General features: G+C 53.3%; 1 protein-coding gene across 9 annotated transcripts in view; it reads right to left on the bottom strand.

Annotated features, from left to right (window-relative positions):
• Positions 1–25,094, bottom strand: part of PTPRE (protein tyrosine phosphatase receptor type E) — a 150,497-nt gene that overhangs the window by 26,456 nt on the left and 98,947 nt on the right. For 6 of the 9 annotated variants that reach the window (XM_054508465.2, XM_045879069.3, XM_045879071.3 and 3 more), the window contains 5 exons: positions 16,802–16,920; positions 10,409–10,508; positions 10,047–10,120; positions 8,301–8,437; positions 2,660–2,750 (listed from right to left, as the gene is read on the bottom strand). In XM_054508465.2, coding sequence (XP_054364440.1) covers positions 2,660–2,750; positions 8,301–8,437; positions 10,047–10,120; positions 10,409–10,508; positions 16,802–16,913 — 514 coding nt within the window. In that variant the 5' untranslated portion in view covers positions 16,914–16,920. Of the gene's footprint in view, positions 1–2,659; positions 2,751–8,300; positions 8,438–10,046; positions 10,121–10,197; positions 10,325–10,408; positions 10,509–16,801; positions 16,921–25,094 lie in introns of those variants that run through there. The other 3 variants (XM_054508467.2, XM_064595464.1, XM_045879073.3) reach the window with 3 other exon arrangements.

The raw sequence follows: 25,094 nt of genomic DNA, 5'->3' as shown, positions 1-25,094 counted from the left end.
CAACCCAGGCGGACTTCTTTGTGAGACCCTCCTGCTCAGGGGCCGACAACCCCAAAGCAGAAATAGCTCTCTCTGAACATGCGTAAAGCTAGTTGAAAATAACGTGGAACAATTTACGCTTTGAGAACAGCTATAGAAAGCAGAGGGCAAAAAATAGCCTTCTGGTTAGATTTAGAATCTCGCAGTTTCTAAGAGCTTCCTGTCTTTTTATTCTGAAAGTCACACTTCACTTTCAAAACATGATTTCCTGAAATTATCAGCTGTTGCTGTTTTTCCAGAGCAGAGGATGCTTTCTCCCAACTGGCCATCGAAGCTTTTCCACAACCCGACCTCGTGGACCTGAGACCCCCCTGCACCATCTCCGGCGAACCAGCCCATTCCTGTCCTGGGTCCCTAGCCGGCCCCGGGGGCATCTCTGGCCAACTCCTCATTGAATCAGACACGGCTCTCCCTCAGCCTGGGCCTGGCTGATGTCAGATGCCACTCCCGCCGGTGATCTCCAGGGCACATCCTAAGTGCCTCCACGCTGCCACCCCATAGACCCAGTGTCCCATTAATGTGAAACACTTTCCATCCGTGCACAGCACCCTGGCCCCTGGTGACTACCAGCAGCCCGCCCTCCTCTGCATAGTGCTCCCGGGCAGGAAAGCGCTGGGGCTGGACCCTCACCCAGTGGGGGTGGGGGGAGGCAGGACTGGCCCTGTCTCACGTTTATACTTGCAGGAAAGGCCCACTTCCCTCCTTAGCACAAGCTGGAAAACAGAGCTTGGAGAAAATGTGCTGGGGGTGGGCTCTGCTACTGGGGGAGGCAGCACCCCACCCTGGGCCATCACCTCTGCGAAGAGGGGATGGGGTGCAGGTAATTTCCACACCTGGCCATTAATTCCACTCCCATGAGCCTCACCAAAAATACTTTTAATTATCAGTGTAAATGTCACCTTTTAAAAACTATAGGGGTTTAGTAAGTAAGAGACAAATGGGGGTCAGGAACCTGGGAAAGTGCGTGGTTCAGACTCGATCCTCAACCTATACATTCAGCAGATCAATGCATAAATTAAACTAATTAATGAAGCTAATTAGTGGGGTGCCTGGGTGGCTCAGTCATTAGGCGTCTGCCTTCAGCTCAGGTCATGGTCCCGGGGTCCTGGGATCGAGCCCCGCATCGGGCTCCCTGCTCTGCGGGGAGCCTGCTTCTCCCTCTCCCACTCCCCCTGCTTATGTTCCCTCTCTTGCTGTGTCTCTGTCAAATAAATAAAAAATCTTTTTAAAAAGTGAAGCTAATTAGTTAAACCAATAATAGATAATAATACTAATTTCCAAATATCCTGATTTTTAATTTGACACAAAATATTCCAAAGATCCCAAGCCTACCACCATGGTTCTCCTCTTGCTTGAGCTGTTCAAGCCTAGTGGTTTGCCTCCTCCCTTCTCTCATAACCCACGCCTGATCCCCCCAAATTGTCCCCACTACTTGTCCAGAGTCTAACCTCGGTCCAAGCTCCCTCCCTGCCCAGTGGCACAACTACACAGCTCCTGACCCATCTCCTTGCTGCTCCCTTGGCTGCCCACACAAATACGATTTGGCCCAAAGACTATTTGGTTAATTTCTCTTGCTTTAGTTGGATCAGAGCCTCACAGGGGCCTTTGCAAAAAAGATATGTAAATCCTCTGTTTGCAAAGTGTGGCAGAATTATTTCTACCAAGTGCTGAGTCCAGAGGTCACACAAACTGGGCGGACCACAGCTTCTCTTGCCCACAGAAGAGATGGACTTCCCTCTGATCCTAAAAATGCAACCAGGAGCCCACGCAACGAAGCCCACTGCACAGGCTGGTTTCCTTGCTCCCACGGAGGCTCTGTCTGAGAAGGGAGGCTCTCTGGGCTTACCTGGCGAGACCTGGAGTTCAGGATTCAAACCCTTCCTGGCTGCCATTCTGATAGCCCTATGAGCAAAGCCCACAGGAGGGTCCAGCTGCACCAAGAGTATCGAAATTCTCCTCGGCCAGCTTTTATAAAGACAGCTAGGAGCTTTAGGTTTGTCCTGGCACCAAGGTAGGCTGTAAAAGCTGCCCCCAGGGCACAGCCATCCAGCTACATCCCTGGACAGACCTGTCAGCCACCAGGCCCGAAGGCCTCCCTGGAGCCTGAACACCATAGCCCCAGGCTCCCTGTAGCAGTTGGGGTTTCTAAGCCTTCCCACAAATCTGCCAAAGCCCTACGCATTTCTTATTCTTTCGTTTCTGTCCTTGGTCCAGGAGACCCGCTGCTGGTGGCCAGGAGTGCTGAGTCTGAGACAGGAAGAGGACCAGGGCCACCAGAAGCACAAGATTGGGGCTCAGGACTGGATCCCATAGGAGGCCCCCACCAGCCCATGCAGGTGGCACTCCCCTTGGCCCCAGGGCAGCACGGGTCTCAACATCGAGCACAGGCTTGGTGGCCGAACCCACCGCAACAGAGGTGGCCCGAGCCCCCCGTGGGAGATGGACGCCTACATTCCCTGTGCAAATGTCAAGCAGCAGTGTGGGTGCAGGCCCCCATCTCCGAGCCCTGGGACCCTGGGACCACCATGCTGCCCGGACAGGCCCATTCCCCGGGAGCTGCAAGGGAATGTCGATTTTACTCCAAATGCTACCCACAGTGCAAAAAAGGTTAAAATCTTACTGGGAAGGATGTTGGGATATCTGTTTTTTTCTCTGTTTTCTTCTTTATTGGCCTGTTCAAAAGTTCCTTGTATGTGTCCAGATGGCAACGACTAGAAAAGAATACACAGTTAGCACTAAATGTGATGGATCTGAACACCGTGTGTACGTCAGCTTTCCTAACGAGCGTGGGCAGGAAGAAAACTCCGTCTGAACAAATCCCCTGCAGTCCACTGCCCTCTCTTCCTTGTAGGCTGTGCCGGGCACTGGGCAGAGACGGGACGAAGGGTGCTCTAGCTAGCAGGCCAAATGAGCTGTGGACATGATGACCCCACGGTTGGACCCGAAGCCGCATGAAGGCAGGGACCGGCCCGGGCATTGTCACCCAGCCCCTGGGAGCAGCAGGTCCAGGCCCAGAGCAGGCACTCTACAAAAACTTAGAGGAGGACCACAGGAGAGCTCGGGACCAGGAGGCGGCAGAGCAAGGGCGCCTGTGCAGAGGGACTGGGCTGAGGGATGAGCAGAATGATGCGCAAAGGACCCAGCTATGGGCCCCCTGCTTGAGACGCGTGTGCTCGTGGACCAGCAGTCAGGGCGCAGCTGGGCCCTTGTGGAGAGTGCAGACCCCAGCCCCAGCCTGGATCAGCACGAAGATCCCCAGGGGTCCTGGGTGCACCCTTGGCTTCCGAAGCTCCGCCCTAATCCCCCCTGCCTCAGATGAGGACACTGAGAGGCCACTAGGACCCTGTAACTGATGTGCTGCTCAGTGGACTTGAACTCAGGCTCCCTGACTTCGACTCTTTCACTACTTGGGGCCCCTCGCATTCTGCTAGCTCCATTTGTCCTCCCGCATTTGCTGGCTGCTGGGACATCCTCTGCACTCAGATGAGCCCCTTGCAGTGCACAGCGGGAAAGAGCCTTTTGAACCCCCAAATCACGTCCTTCAACATTAATAACCTAAACATTGACTGGACCAGGGGCCACTGGAATTCAAGTAACAAGCGTGACTATTTAATACCAAGCATCTTCGATGCGCCAGGTCCTGCAGGAGGATTTGAGTCACCTGGCCCGCCTTCACAAGATATCCTGAGATGACATTAGCATCACCTCTGTTTTACAGATGAGGCAACTGACCCCCAAGGCTGCTTGACAATGTCCAGAGTCACCTGGCTTGCACGGGGCAGACACAGGGTTGGGGCCTGCAGTCTGGCCTGGAGCTGCCATGAGGCCATGAGGAGGGTGCTCACTTCTTCAAGTGTCAAGTCCCCGGGGGACTGGGGCAGGCCTCACAGGGCAGCCCTGGCCCGAGGCTTGCTCATCCGTGAGTCAGAAGGGACGAATCTGTCACAGGTGCGCAGAGCCTCCCTCTCGCGCATCGGAGGACTTCTCCTTCACCGACTGAGCCCCTGCCAGCCAGCGTCTTCTTTCTCTTGTTTTGGGGTCACCACACTGGATGGCCACAGGCAGAGTCTCTGCCAAGGCCAGTGTGGAGCTCAGCCTGGTGGGGGCCTTGGGACCAACACTTTCTCTGCCTGAAGTTCCTGAGTCTTTTCAAAGCTGTCTTAACACTGACTTTCTGGAGCCGACCTGAACAGGGAATTGGTGATAACGTTCTACCGACTCTCATTTTCTATACCCGAAAGCTGTTTTTGACCTCATCCCTGAAAATAAAAATGAGGTATAATACTGTAATGGCGGATGCATGACGCCACGTGTTCGTCAAAACCCACACGATGAATGACACATGAAGCCCAGCTCTGGACTTGAGACGGTGACAATGAGTCGATATTAGTTATCAGTTGGAATGCACGGAGCACCCTATGCTGACGGTTGGGGAACCTGTGTGCAGGGAGGGGCAGGGTACGTGGGAACCCTGTGCTCTGCATGGTTTTTCTGTAAGCCTAAAACTGCTCTACAAATTAAAGTCTACACAAATAACAAATTAAAAAGAAAAAGAGAACCCGAGAAGCCTCCCTCTCCCTCGGAAGGTGGGGTGGCTACAGCGTGGTGGGTGGAGAGGCTAGAGCGGTCTAGGTGGCGAGCAGGGACCCAGCCCTGCCACCCTGTCCCCCCGGCAGTGACCTGAGACCCGGAATATGGAGCTGGTGTGCTGACACCGGCTCTGCGGGGGGTGCAGAGGGTCACTTGGGGTGCGAGGCGAAGTGCTCTGCCTATGGAACGTGTCTCCGTATCCAAGCACACAGAATAACGGCCTCGAGAGGCCGGCCCATCGCTTTCTCCTGCTGTCAGTCTGCCCGGGGACCCGCGCCTCTGAGCTGCTCAGATGGCACAGGGGAGATGGGACAGCACCCGGGGGAGGGCTCCACCGTAAATGGTCAGCCCTGCAGTGCTGGGAGTGAGCTGTGCACGGAGTAACTGGTCAATAAATACCTTGTGATTGACTGTCCAATTCCATACATTGGCCAAAGAGGGTTTGTTTGCCTGCTTGCTCACTCGAGGTGAGATTTCATGTCGATGAACACACACAGGAGGAGCCACGGGTCACATCCCTTCCTCTTCCTCCCTGCTTTGCACTGCTGGGCAGGCGGTAGCGACATGAGAAGAGCAGAGAGGAGCCAGGTGTGGGCTGTTCCAGCAAGCTCCGGGGTACAGTTCTGGCTTGCATGCTGGGTCGTGACCTCTCCCGGCGGCACCTCCCTTGGGCCTTTCTACAACACTAACGATAGGGGCTGGATCCGGGTCCGGGCTTGGGATAACCTGCTGGTCTGAGACTGGGAAGGTCCCGTCTGTGGAGGTGGCCATTCCGGGCCTGAATGGCACTCACTTGCTGCGGTTTAACTGGGGGCCTGGAACAGACTTCGTTGGGATAGCACTCTATCATTGCGGGGTGGAGACTGAGGCTGGCTGTTCCCAGGAGCAGTCCTAAAAAGCAGGGCATCCCCAGACTCCTCTCCTGCAGACCCGAGGCTAAGCTAGCCACACATCTACCTCTTTTACATGTTAGGGTAATCCTACGGGGGCAGGCAGCATCCTTATTTTATAAGTGAGTAAACTGAGGCAGGCAGAGGTTAAGTGATGGCCCAAGCCGTCCAGGCTGGTAAGAGACAAGCTGGGCCAGCCACTCAGGCAGGCCAAAGCCAGCATCCCCTTCTTGACCACTCCACTGAGCTGACCCCAGCACCAAACCCTTTCAGTCCACTGAAGCTCTGGGTCAGCAATACACACATGTCCAAACTCGTCTGGATGGACGACTTTGAGACTCATCTGTCCCTTCCACAGTTCCTGGGACTGGAACTCAGGACAGCGGGCGAGGAGAAGGGAGAGGAGGTACAGTCGTCCAGCTCAAGTGGGGTCATCTGCGAAGCCAGGGCTGGGCCGGTCCTGGCAGACTCCAGTACTCTGACAAGAGGGAAGCCACACAAACGTGGCTTAGGACATGGCCAGCTCTCACTCGTGAGAGGAGCAAACTGGGGTCTAGAGAGTACCAGCAGCTCGTCCCGGGCCCCCCAGCGCCAGGACCAGGCCCTTCTCCCCTCTGCATATCTGTCCACCCTGCCCTGCATGGAGGCCTCCAGCGGGCCACAGGGAAGCCACTCAATGGCAGGGGCAGGGCAGGGCGAGAAGAGTACGGCAGCCAATTTAAAGCGGTGCCCAAACAACTCAGGAATCGAGTAAAATAATATTCAAATGCAACATTTAATTTTTTTTAAAGTCAAAATCAAAGCAAAAAAAAATCGATGGCCAAAACACAAAACTTTTACCTAATAACAGGACGGATAATAGTGTAGAGACAGGCCAAGTTGGAGCCTGGGACCACAGGAGAAATCCGTTGGCATGACCTTATCTTTATTGACAATTGTACTGTTTTGCTCAGCACGGATTGTTCGCAGTGATTTTTGATATATTTGCTTGTTGCATTAAATATTATTGATCCCGACAAGACGAGGGTTTTTTGCGCCTGGGGCAAGGGCCTCACCTGCCCGACCCTGTTTCTGGCCCTGCTCCGTTGGAGTGGTCAGCTGCTTCTGACTTGCAACTTTCTGCTGGCAAAGCCAGCCACCCCTCCGCGTGGAGAAACACGAGTGCAAGGGGAAATGGGACAAGGCAGGAAGGGGAAAGTCATACTGCTGTAAACCTGGAAAGTTATTCTGGACATGGAGAATTAACTTCTCTTATGTGGCTGACCGGATTGCAAAACAACACTGCTTGGAGCTGTCTTTCAATATGACCTAATTTCTCAAAAAATAAAGGGGGGGGCACATTTGGAAACAATTAAAAGGAAGCAGGATAAAGGCGGACAAGGTATGTGCTAAAAAATAAGCAACATACAGTTGAAATGCTCCGTCACCTCCTGTGCCCTCATGGGACGCTTCCCTGTGAAATGTCCCCCGTCTGTCGCAGTGTCATCTTTGGGTAAAACAACTGCACAACACTTTGCTGTTTATGAAGTCCGCTGTCTGAGCCTCAAGTGGAGCCATAAGGTCCCTCTGATCCCCAAGCCGCCCCTCCCCGGGGCGGCGGAGGCCGGCGGCGTAGGCGCAGCTGACCCACATGCCCGGCAGCTCGGCAGCTCCTCTTGCAATCTCCACACTCAGCACATGGCTGTGCACAAAATGAGGAAGATGCATAAAGCCAAACTCAAAACTCGGTCAGGGATGAACTCTGAACGGCTAAACCCAAGGCAACTCTTCCTGGTGTCTGTCTTAACTGCAGCCCGCCCAGGCCTCTCTCTCTCTCTCTCTCTCTCTCCCTCTGTCTCTGTCTCTCCAACAGATTCAAGAGTCACAGGACATTGAATGTCACATGAGCAACACAAAAGAACTATCACGAACGCTCGTTTGTGTTTTGTGTTGAGAGCTAGGAGAGTCCGTTTGCTACCATGGGGACGGTTCCGACTGGTTAGAGCCACCCTAGTTGGTGGCTGCCATCGCTGAGGTCACAGAGGAAATTCATCCAGAACCACAGTAGCAGGATGAAGACAAGAGGCTGGAGCAGACATCAAACCAAAGGGAGCTCGTGGCCCCTCAGGGAGCCCCACGACCGCTTAATTCATGCTCTGAGGATGGGTCAGAAGAGGGACATTTCCTTTGCCAGCGAGATGCTTAAGCTCTTCGAAGCCCATTAGAGGTGGGGTGGGGGCTCCACCGCTTTCAACACGGAACTGCCCCACTGCCCTCTGCTCAGGCCCTGGTCTTCCCCGTTCGCGAGAAACCGAGTTTCTGTCACACTAGATTTTAGGACACGGCCCTCGGAGCGTTTGCGCTGGAAGGAGCCTTCGGGAACATCTCCCTCAAGGGTCTCATCTTAAGAATGAGCAATGAGGGGGCGCCTGGGTGGCTCAGTTGGTTAAGCGACTGCCTTCAGCTCAGGTCATGATCCCAGAGTCCTGGGATCGAGTCCCGCATCGGGCTCCCTGCTCTGCGGGGAGCCTGCTTCTCCCTCTCCCACTCCCCCTGCTTGTGTTCCCTCTCTCGCTGTGTCTCTCTCTGTCAAATAAATAAAATCTTTAAAAAAAAAAAAAAAAAAAAAGAATGAGCAATGAGGATGGGGGGAGGGGCCCTGCAGCAGAAACCAGGTCTCCAGAAGCCCACTTTTGGGACAGTGTCACAACCGATGCAAGCGTTGCTGGTCTTTGGGCACTGCCTGTCCGGGTTTTCGACCCCAGGACAAGAAGACAAAGGACCCCCCCGCCCCCAACTCACATTGAACTCCTCCCGAAAGCGTTTGCAGTCATCTGCTGAGCGGACGCGGATCTCCTCCTCCAGGTGCGCCAAGGGGATGGGAAAGTACTTCTTGGGCCCGGAGGGGGACCTGCTGAGAAGCATCACTCGTTGCTGCTCTGTGGGGCCAAAAGAAACACGGGGGCCACTGAGCCGTATTCCCGGACAGCTGACTCCTTCACCAGACGGACTGACAGCTTTCCTGGAGGAAAGACACCGCTGGAGGGGGGGCCCACTGCTCTCAGATCATGTAGCCAGGAGGGGCCCTGAGCACCTGAGTACAGAGCTCTGTCTCCATGATACACCCACGCCATTCACAAATAGGGGCGTCCCTCTGGGGGGGGACCTGCTCCCACCAACCACAGACGCCTTATCTCAGTCCCCCAGCCCCTGCTCCTTCCACAAAGGATTTGGGCAGCTTCACCCTCCAGCCCAGTTTTCCAGGTTTGAAATAGGGAGGATGACTATGTTAATAAATTAGGAAGAATCATTTTGGTTCAAGTTGGGAATAGACCGGAAATCGGTTAGGATTGGAGCCTTCCCCAGCCTTGTATGCTTTGTGACACACAGTCCTGGTTGCTGAAACCCCATAAGCTCCAGGAGAAATAAGACAAACACCATCCTTGTGTGGCAGGGAGCAGGCAGGGAGGCCCTGGGAAGGGCTAGCTGCGGGGCAGTTCCTGGACAAATTCCCTCCATACATTCAGAGTGAGACAAAAGGAGAAATCCCTGGCATGTGCTTCGCTCCCTGGGAAATGCGCCGATATTCTTGACAGGGTCAACACGAAACCTTTGCCTTCACGCTTGCAAAGGGCCTGTCCCCACCTGCAGAGCGGTTCTGAAGCCAAGCCAAGAACTCCTCCCAGGGCTCATTCCTCGGAGAGAAGATGCGCCAGAAGATGGCCTCAGGGTCTCGCCAGCCACACCTTCTTCCCTCCCATTCAGGCTGTTGAAACGTGCAGGGCAGGGAGAGGGGGCAGGAAGGGGGCCCCTGGAGGCCACATTAGCACCTAACAAGTTGCACTGCAACCCCAGCACTTCAAAATTGCCCTCCATCCTCTCCACTGCGCCCTCCCCTGCTGCCAGTTTTGCAACTGTGTTTGAAATCTGATCGCATGTTTGTTCCCTCAAACCATGGAACAATTAGGTAGCAAACAGCCAGAGGAAGTGACAGTCACTTGTGTGAACCAATACTTTTGAAAGCCTCTGCCTCACACAGTCTTCTCGGCCACCTAGATGTGTGCCCTGTGAGTTGCATTAAGGCCTTCCGAACTGAACTCAGAGTCGGAAAGAAAGGTCGGGAATGCCCTCTCCCGACTGCCACCATCCCCACTACACACACTGGTGGATCGGCTCCCTTTCTGCATCACGATCCGAAAGCAGTGCGAATTTCGGGGGAGCCCTTCAGAGGCTGTCTCATTTTAGGACTGTAGAGGGCTTACTGAAAAATGTTACATATCAAAACCCTGTAAAAAGTGACAGGATGTGAACAGTGTTTCCAACAAAGCCACAGACTGAAAGCCTCAAGTGTCTGTTTCCCACCAGAGAGAAATGGAGAAAAGTCTTGAAATGGTAAAATTCTACCATCGCAAATGCTAGCACTATACCAGGGAAAGCGAGACCAAAGTGGCAAAGCTGAAGGAATTTAACGTTTAAAACAAAAGGCAGACAACAGCCGCCTGCGTGGTCAGAAAGAGCTCAACTCCCTGCCCCCAGCCCCCCGGGTACCTTGTTCTTCCAGGATTCCGTTGGGCATCTTCTTGTCATTGGTGCTGACCACGGCTTTCCTCTGCTTCCTGAACCTTGGAGACACAGATGGGTTAGCTTCAGGCCCGGGGACATTTCCCGGAGCCCAGGGACCTTGCGCGGCAATACCCACCAGGTGAGCCGGGAGAAGCTCTTCCTGCTGCTCATGGCTGGGCCGAGCCACCCCAGACCTCCGGTCCCCAGCCCTGTGGGTCCCCAGCCCCTCCCGTCCCCAGCCCTGCCACCCTCTGCCTGGACCCACACCGCCCTGCAGCCTCGAGGAGCTCATTTCCTCTTCAGAGCCGGTCGGGGCAAGTCCGCCTGCGCCCCGGGGACACTCCTACCTGAAGAAGTAGGCGGCGAGGAGCAGAAGGAGGACGAAGAGCAACAACGGCAATAGCAGCCAGGCCAGCAGGGGCTGGGGCGCGCGGGGGTCAGGAGGGCCTGCGGGCGATGGGGGACCCCAGGCAGGGACTCAGGTAACAGGGAAAGTGGGGTTTGGGCAAGGCAAGATCCCCAACACTAGACTGCACTTTACGGTGTGCAAATCAGTTGCCCCTCCATCCCATTAGAACTTCTTCTCTCATACCAGAACCTCCTTTATCAGCCCTTCTTGGACACCAGCACCTCACTTTAGAGTCTGCAAAGCAGGCCACCGTCCCGGTCCACCATGCTCACCACTGAAGAGATGAGCAGCACTGATACGGGGAAGGGAGCTTGAACTGAGGGGCCGGTGACTTTGTCCCAGGCTCCCTGGGGAGGGGCAGTGAAGGCACAACGGGGAGCCCCTGACCCTCAAGTAACCTGTTTCCCCGGGTTCCTGGGGCACCTGCCTCTCCCCATCATGGGGAAGCAGAGGAGGGCGAAGGATTAGCTGCCCTACTCTTCCGTCTGAGGACAGCGTGGGGAGCTCCCGGGGCCTCGGCAGGAGCTCAGGGCACGGGGTGCAGCCTGGCCCTTGGGTCAGGTGGAGGTCTGTGGCCATGCCACAATCAGGTCTTCTGGAGCTTCGAGCTCCCAGGCCTACCGGTCCAGGTTGACTTTCCTTGTTCAGAAGGCCCCACGTCCTTGGACCAAGAGCAGTTGCCACGTGGCTGCCCAGGACTGGCCCAGTGAGCCCAGATTCCGAGGGGCTCTGGCGGCCTGGCTGCCACCCCTCCCCTGAGTTCCGCCTGAGCCCCTGCCTCCCCCAGACTGCCGTGCTGCCCTTTCCTCATCAAAATGTCCCTGCTCCCAAGGAGCCTATCAAATGCCCCCTCCTCAAGGAAGTGCACTCAGCTCCCCTCCTGTGGATCCCAGAGCGTCACTTCATGCCTCGAAGCACAGACCCCACTCTCCTGGAGTGAACAGGCCCTGGGGGTGACTGCCTTCACTCTGATTCAGTGGAAGCCCTTCAAAGGCAACAACTGGGCTTCCTTGGCTTTGAGGTCCCAGAAGCACCAAGCATGACCTTGAGCCCAGTGGGGGCACCACAGCCTCCCTCCCCCAGCAACTCCCTCCTGGTGTATTCTAAAGATCTTTTTTTTTTTTTTTTTTTAAGATTTTATTTATTTATTTGAGAGAAAGAGAGAGAGACAGAGAAACAGCATGAGAGGGGAGAGGCTCAGAGGGAGAAGCAGGCTCCCCACTGAGCTGGGAGCCCGATGTGGGGCTTGATCCTGGGACTCCAGGATCATGACCTGAGCCTAAGGCAGTTGCTTAACCAACTGAGCCACCCAGGCGCCCTAGTCTAAAGATCTTAATCTGCATCTCATGTCCCAGGTTGTAAGCAACCTCCACCCCCAGGGCCTCATGCCGACTCTGGCCCCTTTTAAGTGGCTAATGCATATATTTCTAATAAATGACAACATGTCACTGACTCAAGTGACCACTCGATGCAGAAGTGCCCTGGGACACAGTTGGTCTGTGAGGAGAAGGTGGCCAACAGACAAGACACCCTCATCCCAGGCTGAGCCAATGCCTCTCCCATCTGGCTAGCGGCCCCACCAGCCAAGCAGTAGGGCAAAGCCAGGGTGACCCAGGCTAAGCCGCTAAGTGCCCCGGGCCCTCTCCTCTGGCCCCACCTGCTGCAGAGCTCCCCTGGGGAGCTCACCTGACCTGGGGCTTCCACACTTGCCCATCCAGGGAGAACCCTCCCTGCTCTGCTGGAGCCTTGGAGCCAATTCAAGCGCAGGCTGAATGGGGGAGAAGCCTGACAGCAAGGGGCAGAGCTGGGCCCAGCCCAGACCGGTCGCCATCCCTGCCCTGCCAACTGTAACCACAGAGCATGGGCGGCTGCCCTTCTCCTGCCCCCACTTCTGCATTTGCACAGAGATCAGGCTGCCCCAGCTCAGCGTCCATCTTGGCAGTGACTGACTGGCTAGCTTGCCCATCCAAGAGCTGGATGGACCTGGCTGAGGGTTGTGGGCTTGACCTGGAGCTCTGAGGGCACCTGGACCACAGACAGCCCAGCCCTGGAGGGCTTTGTCAGGAGGCTCCCGGGTCCAGTCTCCAGGCTCAGGCTGCTCCAGTAAAGGCTATAGTTACGGAGGTGGGCGTCTCCATAGCACACCGTTGAGGACCCAGGCGGAATGACCCAGGGCCCCAGAGTGGAGCTGTGCTCAGGGGCAGAATCCACAGATCACAAGGACAAATGTCGTCAGCAGCTGCTTCTGTTCTGGAGGGCAGAGGGCAGGTAGGGACACTCAGGAGCCGGCAGGCAGGCCTGGCAGGGGACCGGGAGAACTGGGAGTGCCCCCCCACTATCCAGTTCTTCCAGCTTGCCAAAAGAAGAAATTCATATTTTCATGTAAAAAGTGATCCGATTTTTAAATATGGATACGTAATTCAACCTAAAGGCAGTTTTAAAAAACACTATGGTCTAGAAAAAAGCCTCTGCAGGCCGTGTCCCCTCAGCCAAGCGACACGTGGAAAAAACAAAAAACGGATGACATTGCTATCAGGCCAGCTTTGTGACTCGACTTTCTCGTTGGGTCGTCTGTCTTGGAAAGCTTCTGCGCCAGCACACTCGAGCCTCTTGGTTTTGTTTAACTGCGGCGCGGACGTCCACTTTCTGAATAACCCAAGATTTCGATGCACATTTAGGTTGTTTCCAACTTTTTGGCTGTTGGCTACAATTTTACCTCTCATTTCTTTATCCTTGGTGTATCTTGAAAGTGCTTCCACAGAAGGCTCCCGGAAGGGCACTCTGTGCATCCGTGTGCACACACAGTACGTTGTGATAGAAACTGCTAGGGGACCACCTGCAAAATTTCCAGCTTCCATGCTTCCCTAGACCGGGTGACGGAGCCGATTACTCCCGGCTATGAGCAATCCTCTTAATTTTTGTCAATATGATAATAAAATAATACCACTTTAATTTGCAATCCCCTAACTTCTATAGAGTTAAGCATCATCTCATGATTAATAAAACATCATCAATTCGATATTTGCATTTGGCTCGGTCACATCCTCCACTGTGTTCCTGTGTTACCTTTTTCTTATTAATTTTTTAGGAATCCTTCCTGTAACAAGGACAGGAACATTTTATTACACTGTTTGTGAATCTTTACCCTCAACTCCTGTGTAAAGGAATGTCTCTTGATGATTATTTAATACATTTTGTTCAATGAACAAACAAAATGACTTCTGGTTAATTGGTACACTGTGGCAATGTGCTGGGATCACCCTAAATAATCCTCTCAGGGAACAAAGTTTCAAGGGCACGTCACACAGTCAGGCTTCCCTGCCTCCTGGAATTCTAGGTCAATGGAGCCTGTCCACGTGGTATCACTGAGACCTTGAAGTGGGCCAGCTGTCGATTTCTCTCCTGGTTGTGTGACCAGCAGCTGCTGCCCAGCCCATAAGGCCCCCAGCAGAAGCTGCAAGGAGCTGTGACTGTCACATCCGTTCTGATGGGCACGAGATCATACCACGCAGTCTCTGTCCCTGAAAGGAGCGCCTGACACCCACAGCCATCTTACGAGCCAATCATTTTACTCTCAAGTGAACTGAAGAGGCCCAGGGGTAAGGCTGAGTCACCCAACAGATGCCCTGGGTGCCATCTGTAGGAGCGCCCACACAGCTCCACATTGCTTCTCCATTTGGGCAAATGATGCTCTGTCTGGTAGATCTGCTGTTGTTGTAAGTGTTTCTGCAGGTGTCGGGCCTCAGGCCAACGGCAGCCAGCTCCTCTCTGCCAGGCACGGGGACACACTGTCCTCGGGGCAGATCTGGAGGGTCCCAGGCTGCGGAACAGTGCCAGCAGCCCCAGTGACCCGGCACCCGGAGGCCAGCTGGTGATGAGAAGGCACGACAAATGCAGTTTCCATGTGCTGGGAGCTTCTGTGTTTCCTTTTATGTGGTTTCGGATTTCTCTGGCTTTTCATGTGAGGACAGTGCTACTCTCGCTATCCCTGCTGGGGGCTGGTATCAGGGACTGAACTCCACCTCTCCCTCCTCTTGGGGGCTAAGGGTGCATTTGTAGGACATGTGTGGGCAAAGCTCCCAAGCTGGATGGGGGGTTGAACCCCTGACCCCGGCCCGAATGATGCCACTTCTAATCACCTCGCCCAAGCTTTTTCTTCCGGAGGGGAGTTGATCATTTCTGTTTTCCCAAAGCCTTGTGATAAGCAAGTGTGATGCTTAACTTTTTTGTGTCAACTTTGCTGGGCCACAAGCTGCCAGGTATTTGGTCAAACATTGTTCTGGGGGGTGTTCGAGGGGGGTGCTTTTTGGATGAGATTCAGCATTTAAATTGGTGGTCTCAGAAAAGAAGATCACACCCCACCCCACCCCCATTGTGGGTGGGCCTCATCCAATCAGTTGAAGGCCTGCATAGAACAAAAGTGCAGAGCGTTCTGTGAGTAACAGGGAGTTCTTCCTGCCTGATTGCCTTCCAACTGGGACATCACTCTCTCTGGTTTTGTAGCCACTTGCCAGCACTCAAACTAGGACACTGGCTCTGCATATCTTGGACTTGACAACCTCCACAATTGTGTGACCCAATTCCTTATAATAAATATAAATACAGGTACAGGTACAGATATAAATGAACATATAATATATATCTATGGACTCTGTGACTCTGGAGAACACTAACCAATCATCAAGTAAAACTGTATCGGAGAAGTCCTTGAGTTTATTGCCTGGGAGTCTCGGGAATGGAGAGGGAAGGGGGAACAGAGCAGGCATATGGGGGCTGGCGAGAGACTCCAAGGCACACTCGGGGGACCAGGCCTTGCTGGTTACAGGTTCCTGCTACCCTGGGCACAGGCCGGAGCTGGCTGCCCGACGGGCCTCCATCTACCAGGGAGGTGTGGGGTGGCCCAGGGAATCCGTGTCCAGTCCTTGGGGACCCTGAACTCACCAGGTGGGCCTCTGTCTGTGTTGGGCACACACCCTAGGAGGAGATTCCAAGGGACACTGAAGAGCCAACTGTCTGGGCCTTCAGAGACCGGCTGGGGACGGGCCTCCTCAGACCCGGGCTCCTGCCAACCACAGCAGCGGCCCAGTGGACGAGCTCCTGCACCCCAGCTCGGCTGTCTCCTCAATCCTCACAGCATTGCTGAGTACTAGGCACTATCACTGCCTCCATCGCACAGATGGGGATACTGAGGCACAAAGAGGTCAGGAACTTACTCCAGCTCACTGGGCCAATAAGCAGCAGAGCGAGAACGGAACACCGGCCGCGTGACTCCAGAGCATCCGCCCTCACTGCTGTTCCTCGTCCTCTTAGCTTTGCATGGCATTAATTTCATTTCATTGACGTAAAATTTACATACTACATGCTCACCCGTTTCAAGCCTATGATTCAGTGATTTTTAGCTAATTCACAGAGTTGTGCTGCCACAGTGTTTCAGAACATTCCACCCACGTCTCAGCCACCTGTGGCCACTTGGCGTTTGCCCCCCATGCCCGGCCCAGCGCTCCTGTCGCTTCTCTTCCAACAGCTTGTCTATTCCAGGCATTTCCCATCAACGGAGCCATAGAACACGGGATCTTGTGTGTCCAGCTTCTTCCACGTAGCAGGTTTCTGGGGTTCACCCATGTTGTCCCCTGTGTCTGTTCACTCTTTCCTATCCCTAACTTTCAAAATATGGAAAAGGCAAGTGAACAGAGCAATGAGCCCCCACATGTCGGCCACCACCCACTTTTCTAATCAGGACAAGACATCTGTGTTGGTCTATGGACCCCCACTTCCTGCTCCCCACTTGCTCTTTCTCAAGTCACTCCTAGACCTCGTGCTGTTTCATTCATAAGGACATCAACATGCCTTTCTAAAAAGTAAGGGCTCCTCTTTTAAAAGTTTAACTCTAACCACTATGCCAATATCTTGCCTAAGAGCCTAAGAATATTAAATCTAACTTCTTGATCGCATCAACGTTCATGTCAGTGTGTAAATAACCCCTTAGGGACTCATCAATGTTCCTTCAGGGTTGTTTCAATCAGCTCCCCAGGAGTGAGGGGCGGGATTATTAACCCTGCTCTCCTACCTCCCACCGAAGCTGACACCAACTCTCAGCACAGGGTCGTGTTTGCTGCCCTCCGTTTGCTAAGCTTTGTTCTGCTCTAGCTCCCAACGACTGGCTTGTCCGGGCAGCGGGTGTTGATAGGAGTGACGTGTTAGGTGCTCTGCTCGCTAAGGAAGTCAGCCACAGGCTGTGTCTCGTCCCCCAGCCCTGTCATCCCAGTCCTGAGAGCCTGCCTGGAGGGGCGGGTGGCAAGGGCAGGGGCGGGGCAGGCAGCCGGGTCCTCACCTGAGGTCGTCGAGTTCCAGTTGCTGACCGCCGGGGTGGTCTCGTTGCCCTTGAGGGCCTTGGCGAGCGGCAAGCTAACACCCGCCAGCAGGAGCGGACAGAAGGGCTCCATGGCGAACCTGCAAGACGCAGGGACAGGCTCAGAGGGCTCCCTGCCATGCGCCTCGGGCGGCCGGGCCCTCCACTGAGAAGGGCCGCTCCCGGAGGACAGGGCGGACTGGGGACCGGATGGCGGTGGGCATGCTTTGGAGCGCTGCTTCGTCGGTCTGCGTCAGGGAGGCAGCTCTGCGGACCACCGCCGGCACATTTTATTCCTGCACTTGGGAAGTAAGCTCACCCTGCAAGCTCCAAGAGCTATTCCCAGGTTATAAAAGCTCTTGCTGTTCAGGTTAATTTCCTGTCTTTTTTTTTTAGATTTTATTTATCCACTTATTTATATCCAGAGAGAGAGACAGAGCACAAGCAGGGGGAGCAGCAGAGGGAGAGAGAGAAGCAGGCTCCCCGCTGAGCAGGGAGCCCGACGCGGGGCTCGAACCCAGGACCCTGGGATCATGACCTGAGCCGAAGGCAGACACTCCACTGACTGAGCCACGTGGACATCCCTAGTTTCCTTTCTTGTTTGTTTGTCTGGTTTTGTAGGGAGAGAGGAGGTGAACAAGGATGTTGGGGTGTCCGGGGAGGGTGAAGTCTGAAAATACCAGGAGATCGAAGATTCTGAGAGGCAGCTTCCTGGAGCCTCAGGAGGCCCTTTACCCACAGCTTCCAGATCGCCACACGGTAATGACTGGTTCAACATTTTGGGTACATTCTACGGTGTCTGCTGTGACATGGGTGTAGCATTTCTATTTTGCATCATGACAGCTGAAGGAAGAGCACCCCCCTTGGAAAGAATTGCAGGCTAAGGAGTTAGGTTAACTGGCAGGTGGTCACAGGGCCGGGGGGGAGGCTGGGAAGTGGGGGGTCCAGCCCAACTGCACAGGGTCCACCTCTGCTGTCCCCCTGGCCAAAACCATAACCCATACCACCAGCCCTGATTCTGAGTGCAGGCCTTTTCCACACTCTGGAGCCCGAGGGACCTTTCAAACGCCAGCCCGTCCCCCCAGTCGTGAGATGTTAACAACGAGAATGGGATGGGCAGGCCAGCCCGGTCCGTGTTCCTCTGAGCCACGGACTTCGCCTGTTGCTCTCCTGAACTTCATGCATGGCTGCAGGGAGATGGCCTTGCCTCCTGTCTGAGCCCCCAGGTGAGGCAGAGGGAAGCTCCCTCTTCCCCCAGGAGGGGCCACCATCAGCTCCTTTCTGACGGAGTCACGTGGGCCCCCTGGGGACGGAGGTAAGTCTTTATTGGGTGGGTGGGTGAATGCAATGCGGTTCAACACAGGAAAAGGCTCTTTCACCCAGACCTGTAAGGCCTACCTCAGATCCCCACTTGGTGCACCATTTTGCCAAAATAACCTTAGATCCTTGGAAAACGTGGCATTGAACTCTTGGTGGTGTAGAGGAGGACTGGCCGCTGGAGAAAGTGGGTGGTTCTAGGAGCCGAGTGAGATCGGGCGGTGAGGATGCTTGTGGTTGAGGTGTGGGCTCCCTCCCTCCTGCACTCCCCGCTCCGTGGTCAGCCTGGGTGCCTGTCCGCTCACAAAGCACTTTCCTGCAAAAAGCCTCGCTGAGCCATATGAATGGACCGAGGCCCAGAAACACTGGTCCCTTGTAATTAGAGAAGACATCTGAATGAGCGCAAAAAATCCTCATCGTGTTTCAGCAATCACCACTGCTGAAATGGAACCATTCCGAGCCTGCAATTATCCCGGGACAATGATGACAGCCACAATCAATACTTTCACCCCTTTCCTCTTGTTTCTTTCCCAGATACATTTTAGACTTTTAAAGTGAGCACCCCCCCCACACACACACACTAGCTTGTGTCCCGGGAGCACCTACCATCGCTAGGCCCTTCGGATGGGCACCGTCCTCACAATAACCCTCCAGGACTGAGAAACTGAGGCCCCATGAGGATAAGGAACTGACCCAACATCGGGTCAGACGAGATGGAGGAGTCACAGTTCGAACCCAGGACTGCCAGAGACAAAAGCCCTCAAGCCTGATGGGCAGCTCTGCATAGGCTGCATTAAACAGAATCTGTTCTTGAACAAAGCTTTTACATAATTGAATAAGCTTCAGAGTAATTGATTAGAAAGTATCCACTAGTTTAATACAACTCAGAGATGCAGACTTCCTAGTTGAAGCATTTTTTCTTGTTACATGCATTCATTCAAAGCCTTCCTCACCAAATGTTCAATCATCTAAGAGAAAGCGGACACTTCTGAGCCAGTCAAAGGCCATCTCATCACACATCAGACACCATGGGGTGGATGGGCAGCGTCCCCTGGAGAGGCAGGTGAGTTGCCCGCTATGACCAGAAGAGGGCACTAAACTTTGCAGAATTCAAACCCCGTGAGTCCCTTGATTGTAGCATTTGTATTTCCAGGCCCATGACAACTTTCCTGTCCCTGGCTATTCACCCTCAAAGGATTTGTGCAAGCTACCAATAAGCACAGACACGAATCTGCACAAAAATAATGCCTGAAACAGTAGTTAAATCCATAGTGAATGTTAAGGATTTGTACTGAATCTACCAAATGTTAAGTACTGTGGGCATAAAACATGTTGGATCTCAGAACCGAGATTATTAAAATAGTTTCCAACAAAGCAGCCTTTATTTTTACTCCTATCGAAAGTCAGCCAGCTATCAGTTTGATTAGAATTGCCTTTTTGCTCCATCTGATGCCTTTTTAATACTCTTTGTTGGGCAAGCTAGGTCCTGGAGCTGGTCCAGTCCTGCCCTTATGCAGCTTCATGGAGCTAGAAGGACGCGCGGATAAACAGCGCCCCCCCCCCCCACTGCGACCCCACTGTTCTGGAGATGTGTGGCCAGACTGCCAAGCAAGGAAGGTGACGAAGCGATGATTCGCTCCACCCAGGACCGCGTCCAGAAGGCCCCTGAATGTCCTGTTCAAGAGTTGAGTTTGGTGTTACAGCCTCCTTTTCCATCAACAACCTATCTTATTAGAACCACTTGAGGGCATGATAAAAAGATGCCAATTCCTGGGCCCAACTCCAGATGCATGACATCCAAATATATGGGGAGTGACGGGCTTTGTACAGACCGCAGCTGACGACCTTGGCTGTGAGCAACGAGCTGCCACTGGAGTTTCCAGAGGGAGTGCTAGAAGCCGGTCGGGAGCCATAAGAGATGGCGTCAGTCTGTGCCGCCCCGCAGTGGTGGGGCGCACGGGCATCCATCCCCTGGGAGCTTGCTAGGGACGCTGCGTCTCAGGTAGCATCGGACCTCCCACATTTTCACAAGAATGCTACGTGCTTCCCATGCACATAGAATTTGACACACGCCGGCCTCCGCAGCAGAGGATGTCTAGACTAAGCCAGGACAACGGGAACGGCAAGGAGGGAGGGATTCGAAAGGGGTTTCAAAGGCAGAATCCGTGTGAATGGTATTCAGCTGGATGTGGTGAGGAGTAGGCCATCAAAGGTACTGGGATTTCCATCTTGGGAGATGGAGTGGGACGGGGCATCACTCATTAGCTGACCCCGGGAGAATGGGGTCCCCAGTCTGGGGATAAAGATGTTTGGGGCTTGGCATAAAACAATAATATACGCTCGCATTTACTGAGCTCTTATGAAGTGTCATAAACCATCTGAGGCGCTGAGCTAAGCTACCTCCCCATCCCTCGTGGCAATCCTATGAGAAATGCCCTGCTGTCCTCGGAGATGGCCTGTTGCCTCTCAGGGTTCTGGAGCATTCTAGTGGAGCGTGCCAACAGGAATTGTGTTCAGGGCCTAGGGATTGGCTGGACAGGAGTGGGTGCTGAAGGTTCAGCGTGTGGGTGAGTTCACTCTGGGGGTGTGCGGAGGGGCAGAGGTGAGGTGGTGGTACCAAGCGGAAGGAGGCCGATCCTGAGCCAGTGCCTTTGAGGAGGGGCCGCCCGGCTGACCCCTCCTGTCCCAAGGGATGGAAAGGTGCGCTGGGTGTCCCTGAGCAGATTGCACCAGACTGCCCCCTGCAGGTCAAATCCATCATGTGTGGTTGAAAGGCCTGGTTCTTCTGCTCTCAATTACAAAACAGACTCCGCTCCTCCACAAAGGAGCAGAGATAGAGATTCGCTCCAGCTTTGAAGAGAGCCGCCGGGATGAGCCATGTGTAATTTCTTATCCAAAACAGGACTCTGGAGTGCAAACGAGAGGCTGAAACAGTTCAAGTCATATGCTTTCCTACAGTACTTCATTATTGGTCAGCATTTGGTTTTACTAAAATGGGAACCCACGAAGTAGTTTTATTTGAAAACTATTTTTAAAAATTAAAAAAAAAAACCTCCCTAGAAAACAAAACTACCAGTGCACATTACAGCAATGTTTTTTAGTAAAAAACCCTTTTTAAATTGGTTATATGAAAATAAAATGAGAACATGAACAGAATACCTATTCCCAGTCCATATTCACCTGCTTCGATTAATATCTTAGCCTTGTCTATTCTTAATACGTTTCACTTTTAGTATATTTTTCAATATCCTTAATATTTAAAAATTTTCACAAAATCGTCTTCAGAGTTTTCCAAATGAGCATCTTGTGAGCTCTCATCATTTCATTTGCTTTATTCCTTCCTTGCTTTCATAGGAAAAGATTCTAATGTCTTCCTGTTCACAACCTATGTTTTCAATAGTCATAGCTCAATAATAGTTTAAAACACAGAGAGTCTTTTCTTCCTTTTTTTCGTGTATGTGGCTGTAGTTTTTGCTGCTTTGTTAGTTGAATACTTTTACGAAATATTTCCAACTAATTTAGAACAAAATGCAACCAACACTTAGGGCCTTGTTTACAGAAAAGTCCACCATCTTTGTAGGACACTTAGGTTGATTTACAGAGCAAGTTTTCTGAAGGCCCAAACGTTTCTGAAATCTGACGAGCAGGGAAGAGAACATGCATGCTCCCCAGCTGAAGTATTTTTAAAAACTCAACATCAGCTTCATTACATAAATTTGTAGTTCAGTTACTCACTATGTGAAACTGTTGGTAAAATCTGACATCCATAGCTTCTATTTTAACTGACAGAATATTTAGTTGGTGCGTGGGCACAATTAAAAATTATCTGTAGGTCACAATTCATTCTACGTGTGATACATTTACCACAAATGCTGAGCTCCGCCAACACATATATATTTATATTATCGCACAAATAACTATATCATCGGTGCAGAATTCTTTCATTGCATTTCCAGTGACATTAGCAATCACGCCAGGCGCTCACCTTTCACGGAAGGAGCCTCCCAGTTGTAGCTGGATTCCGTGAAATGGGTGAAAAACAGCAGAACCACTATTGGAATGATCTCATTTTCTATTGGAAACATCGCTGTTTGAAAAGGACACGATCAGGCGCCTGGGTGGCTCAGTTGGTTAAGCGACTGCCTTCGGCTCAGGTCATGATCCTGGAGTCCCTGGATCGAGTCCCGCATCGGGCTCCCTGCTCGGCAGGGAGTCTGCTTCTCCCTCTGACCCTCCCCCCCCTCATGTGCTCTCTCTCATTCTCTCTCTCAAATAAATAAATAAACTTTAAAAAAAAAAAAGAAAAGGACACGATCTGCTGCTGGCATCGCTGGATGGCTGGTGAACTTCATCTGCTATTGGGAGCACTAACAGCTATGAACCTCACCTTCTGTAAATGCGCAATGAGACCTGGACTTGATAATGAGCAGGACTCACTATGAACAGTCTTTTGATCTAAATGAATGGTCATGCTTCGCGGGCCTCCTGGAAAGCTCAATCTCAGAATCCCGAGATCATGACCTGAGCCGAAATCCAGAGCCTGCGCTTGACTGACTAAGCCACCCAGGCACTCCTGCATGGCTTCTTTTCTAACCACGGAGTGTCCTTGAAAGGGAAGTGTTGCCCCCGCTGAGCTACAGACGTGTGGCGAAAGAGTGAAGAGCATAGCGGTTCCTCTTTCAGATGTGATCGCCCCTAAACAGAGGCAATCCCTGCCCATGTGTCTCTTGCCCTAAGATGAGACCATGGAGAAGATGGGAGAGCCAAGGAGACAGGCCACCAAGCCCTTCCTGGACTCCTTCAATGCAACTTTTCATAACTAAAATTCTCATTTTTAATTACAATGAGATGAAAACTATGGAAGAAATGTGACAATGGACAGGATGCAGGGATAAGAAGCAAAAAAACCTGGGACCATCACAGAGAAAGAGGTAAATAATGGGCCCCTGGAGGGAATGTGGAAGGCACGTGGATAGAACATGATGGGGCGTTGGGAATGGAGCCTGGGCCTCCAGGACTGCCATTCTCTGAGGTCAGTGTCATCAGGAAGAGCTCCTGCTCTTCCTTCTCTCACCAAAATACATCTTGGGGCTCACCCTATGTTATCTCTTCTGAAGGTTCACAGCTGAACCAGGGAGTGAGCACAGCCATGCTCACATCTGACGGATGGCTTGGCAACCCCCCCACCCATCTGACAGAATCACACCCACGGCTCCTCCATGTTCCCCAGAGGGGAACCCATCACTCAGAAGAGTTGCGTTTTATCAGAGGACCACCAGAATGACCCCTCAGGAAGGTCCATATGGAGGCGGATCCCCTGCCCAAAGCTCCTGAGCAGGAAAATATGACAATGCCCCATCCGTCTGCCCTTTGGACCCGGAAGTAGTGGGGTGAAAGGTAACAATAAATGTTGGAAATGCACGGCCCTCTCTCCACCCCTCCCCAGGAAGAGGCGCCCGGCACAGAGGCTCACCCCCTCCACTGACCCTCCACTCAGCAGTGTGGTCGACGGGGGAGAGGTTGGCCGACTCCAGAGGCTGGGCAGCCCACCTCTCTGGGTGAGTCCCAGGCCACGCTGCCTCCACCCACCTTGGGTGATGCAGGGGGACTAGACTTTCGTAGCTGGGTATACAGCAGACTTTTGATTTCAAAGAAACAAGTGGAACTGTTGACTTACAAGTATCTGCTGGTTTATTTGCTCATTCATTCATTCAGCAATATTTATGAGACTTGACTGTTTGCCAAGAGATACCTGAACAAGACAAGCACCACCCTTGTTCCCCCAGAGCTTGCCTTCCGGCCAGAGAGATAAAACAATTAATCACTGTACAACCGATCCCCCAGGAGGCTCACACCTGCTCGTGCTAGAGGCAGGACTACCCAGTCCAGAGGGGTCGGAAGGCTGCCCAGGGTGAAGAGGTCTCTTCTCAAGGGAGGGGCCGACCAGTCCAGCAGGGGAGGAGGAGGAGGATGAGGAGGAGGCAAGGGCGGCATGAGCTGTGGGGCTGTGGGGAGAACACGGCGCCTCCAGGAAGCCCCAGAGCCTGCACAGGATCCGGGAGACCCAGAGTGTCTCCTGGCAGGACTGACTGATGATGGCAGTGTTTAAGGATGGGGTGGGGGTGGGGGAGAAGCTTTCCAGCAGGATTGCTCTGAAGCAGAAGCTAACAACACTGGGCAGAATTAGCCAGGCCCTGGGGGTTCTGGGGGTGGGAGCAGCTCTCAGGCCCGTCCATCTGGCAGAGCGGAGACGCTCAATGAACCCTTCTTGAAGGAATAGGTCATCAGGGGCTATCACGGCAGATTTCTCTTCATCTCGTCAACCCATGTCAGGTTTCAAAGAGCCGGGCCTCCGTGGCTGAAGACCCAGCTGGGCTCCCTGTCTTGCTGTCTCTGTCTCTGTCCTCCTCTCTTCCCTCCTTCTCTCCTCTCCCTGACCCAATGAGAGCCTTTGCCAGAACACATCACCTCTCTGACCTTGGTTCCCGATGAGTAAAACAGGAGGACCCAGTGATAGCAAACGCGAGTCGCTCCTCAGACTGGGCTGGCCCCACGGCCATCGCCAGGGACCTCTGAGCTCGGCACAGAGACTGCCAGCTCTCACTGAGCAGGCCTGCTCCCCCATCACTTCCTTCTGGAAGCAGCCAGAGCTGTGCATGAGCCCCTGTTGTTTCCATGACTGAGCCCACTCTGTGGTCAGTGGAGAATGTCTGCACCTACGTCTGTTCGGTCCTCCTCTGGGGGGTGTTGGGGAGAGAAGCGCCCTCCCCTTGGCGGAAGATCAGTTTCAGAAACAGCTGTGACAGATCTTGTGGCTGGGCAGATGCCCCGGGGCCACCAAGGAATGCAGGTGGCTGAAGGCCAGCAACCCTGAAAGCCCCAGCCCCCATGTTGGAGGGACCTCAGAGGAGCTCATGCTCAGAATCCAAATGCAGCCCCAACCGGACACACACGGTCT

Source organism: Mirounga angustirostris, unplaced genomic scaffold, assembly GCF_029215605.1.
Source record: "Mirounga angustirostris isolate CCGP_5_RB_7025 unplaced genomic scaffold, mMirAng1.0.hap1 SCAF_6, whole genome shotgun sequence".
Classification (NCBI taxonomy): Eukaryota; Metazoa; Chordata; class Mammalia; order Carnivora; family Phocidae; genus Mirounga; species Mirounga angustirostris.
Note: the sequence above shows the minus strand (reverse complement) of the source record. Positions and strands in the feature narration are given on the sequence as shown.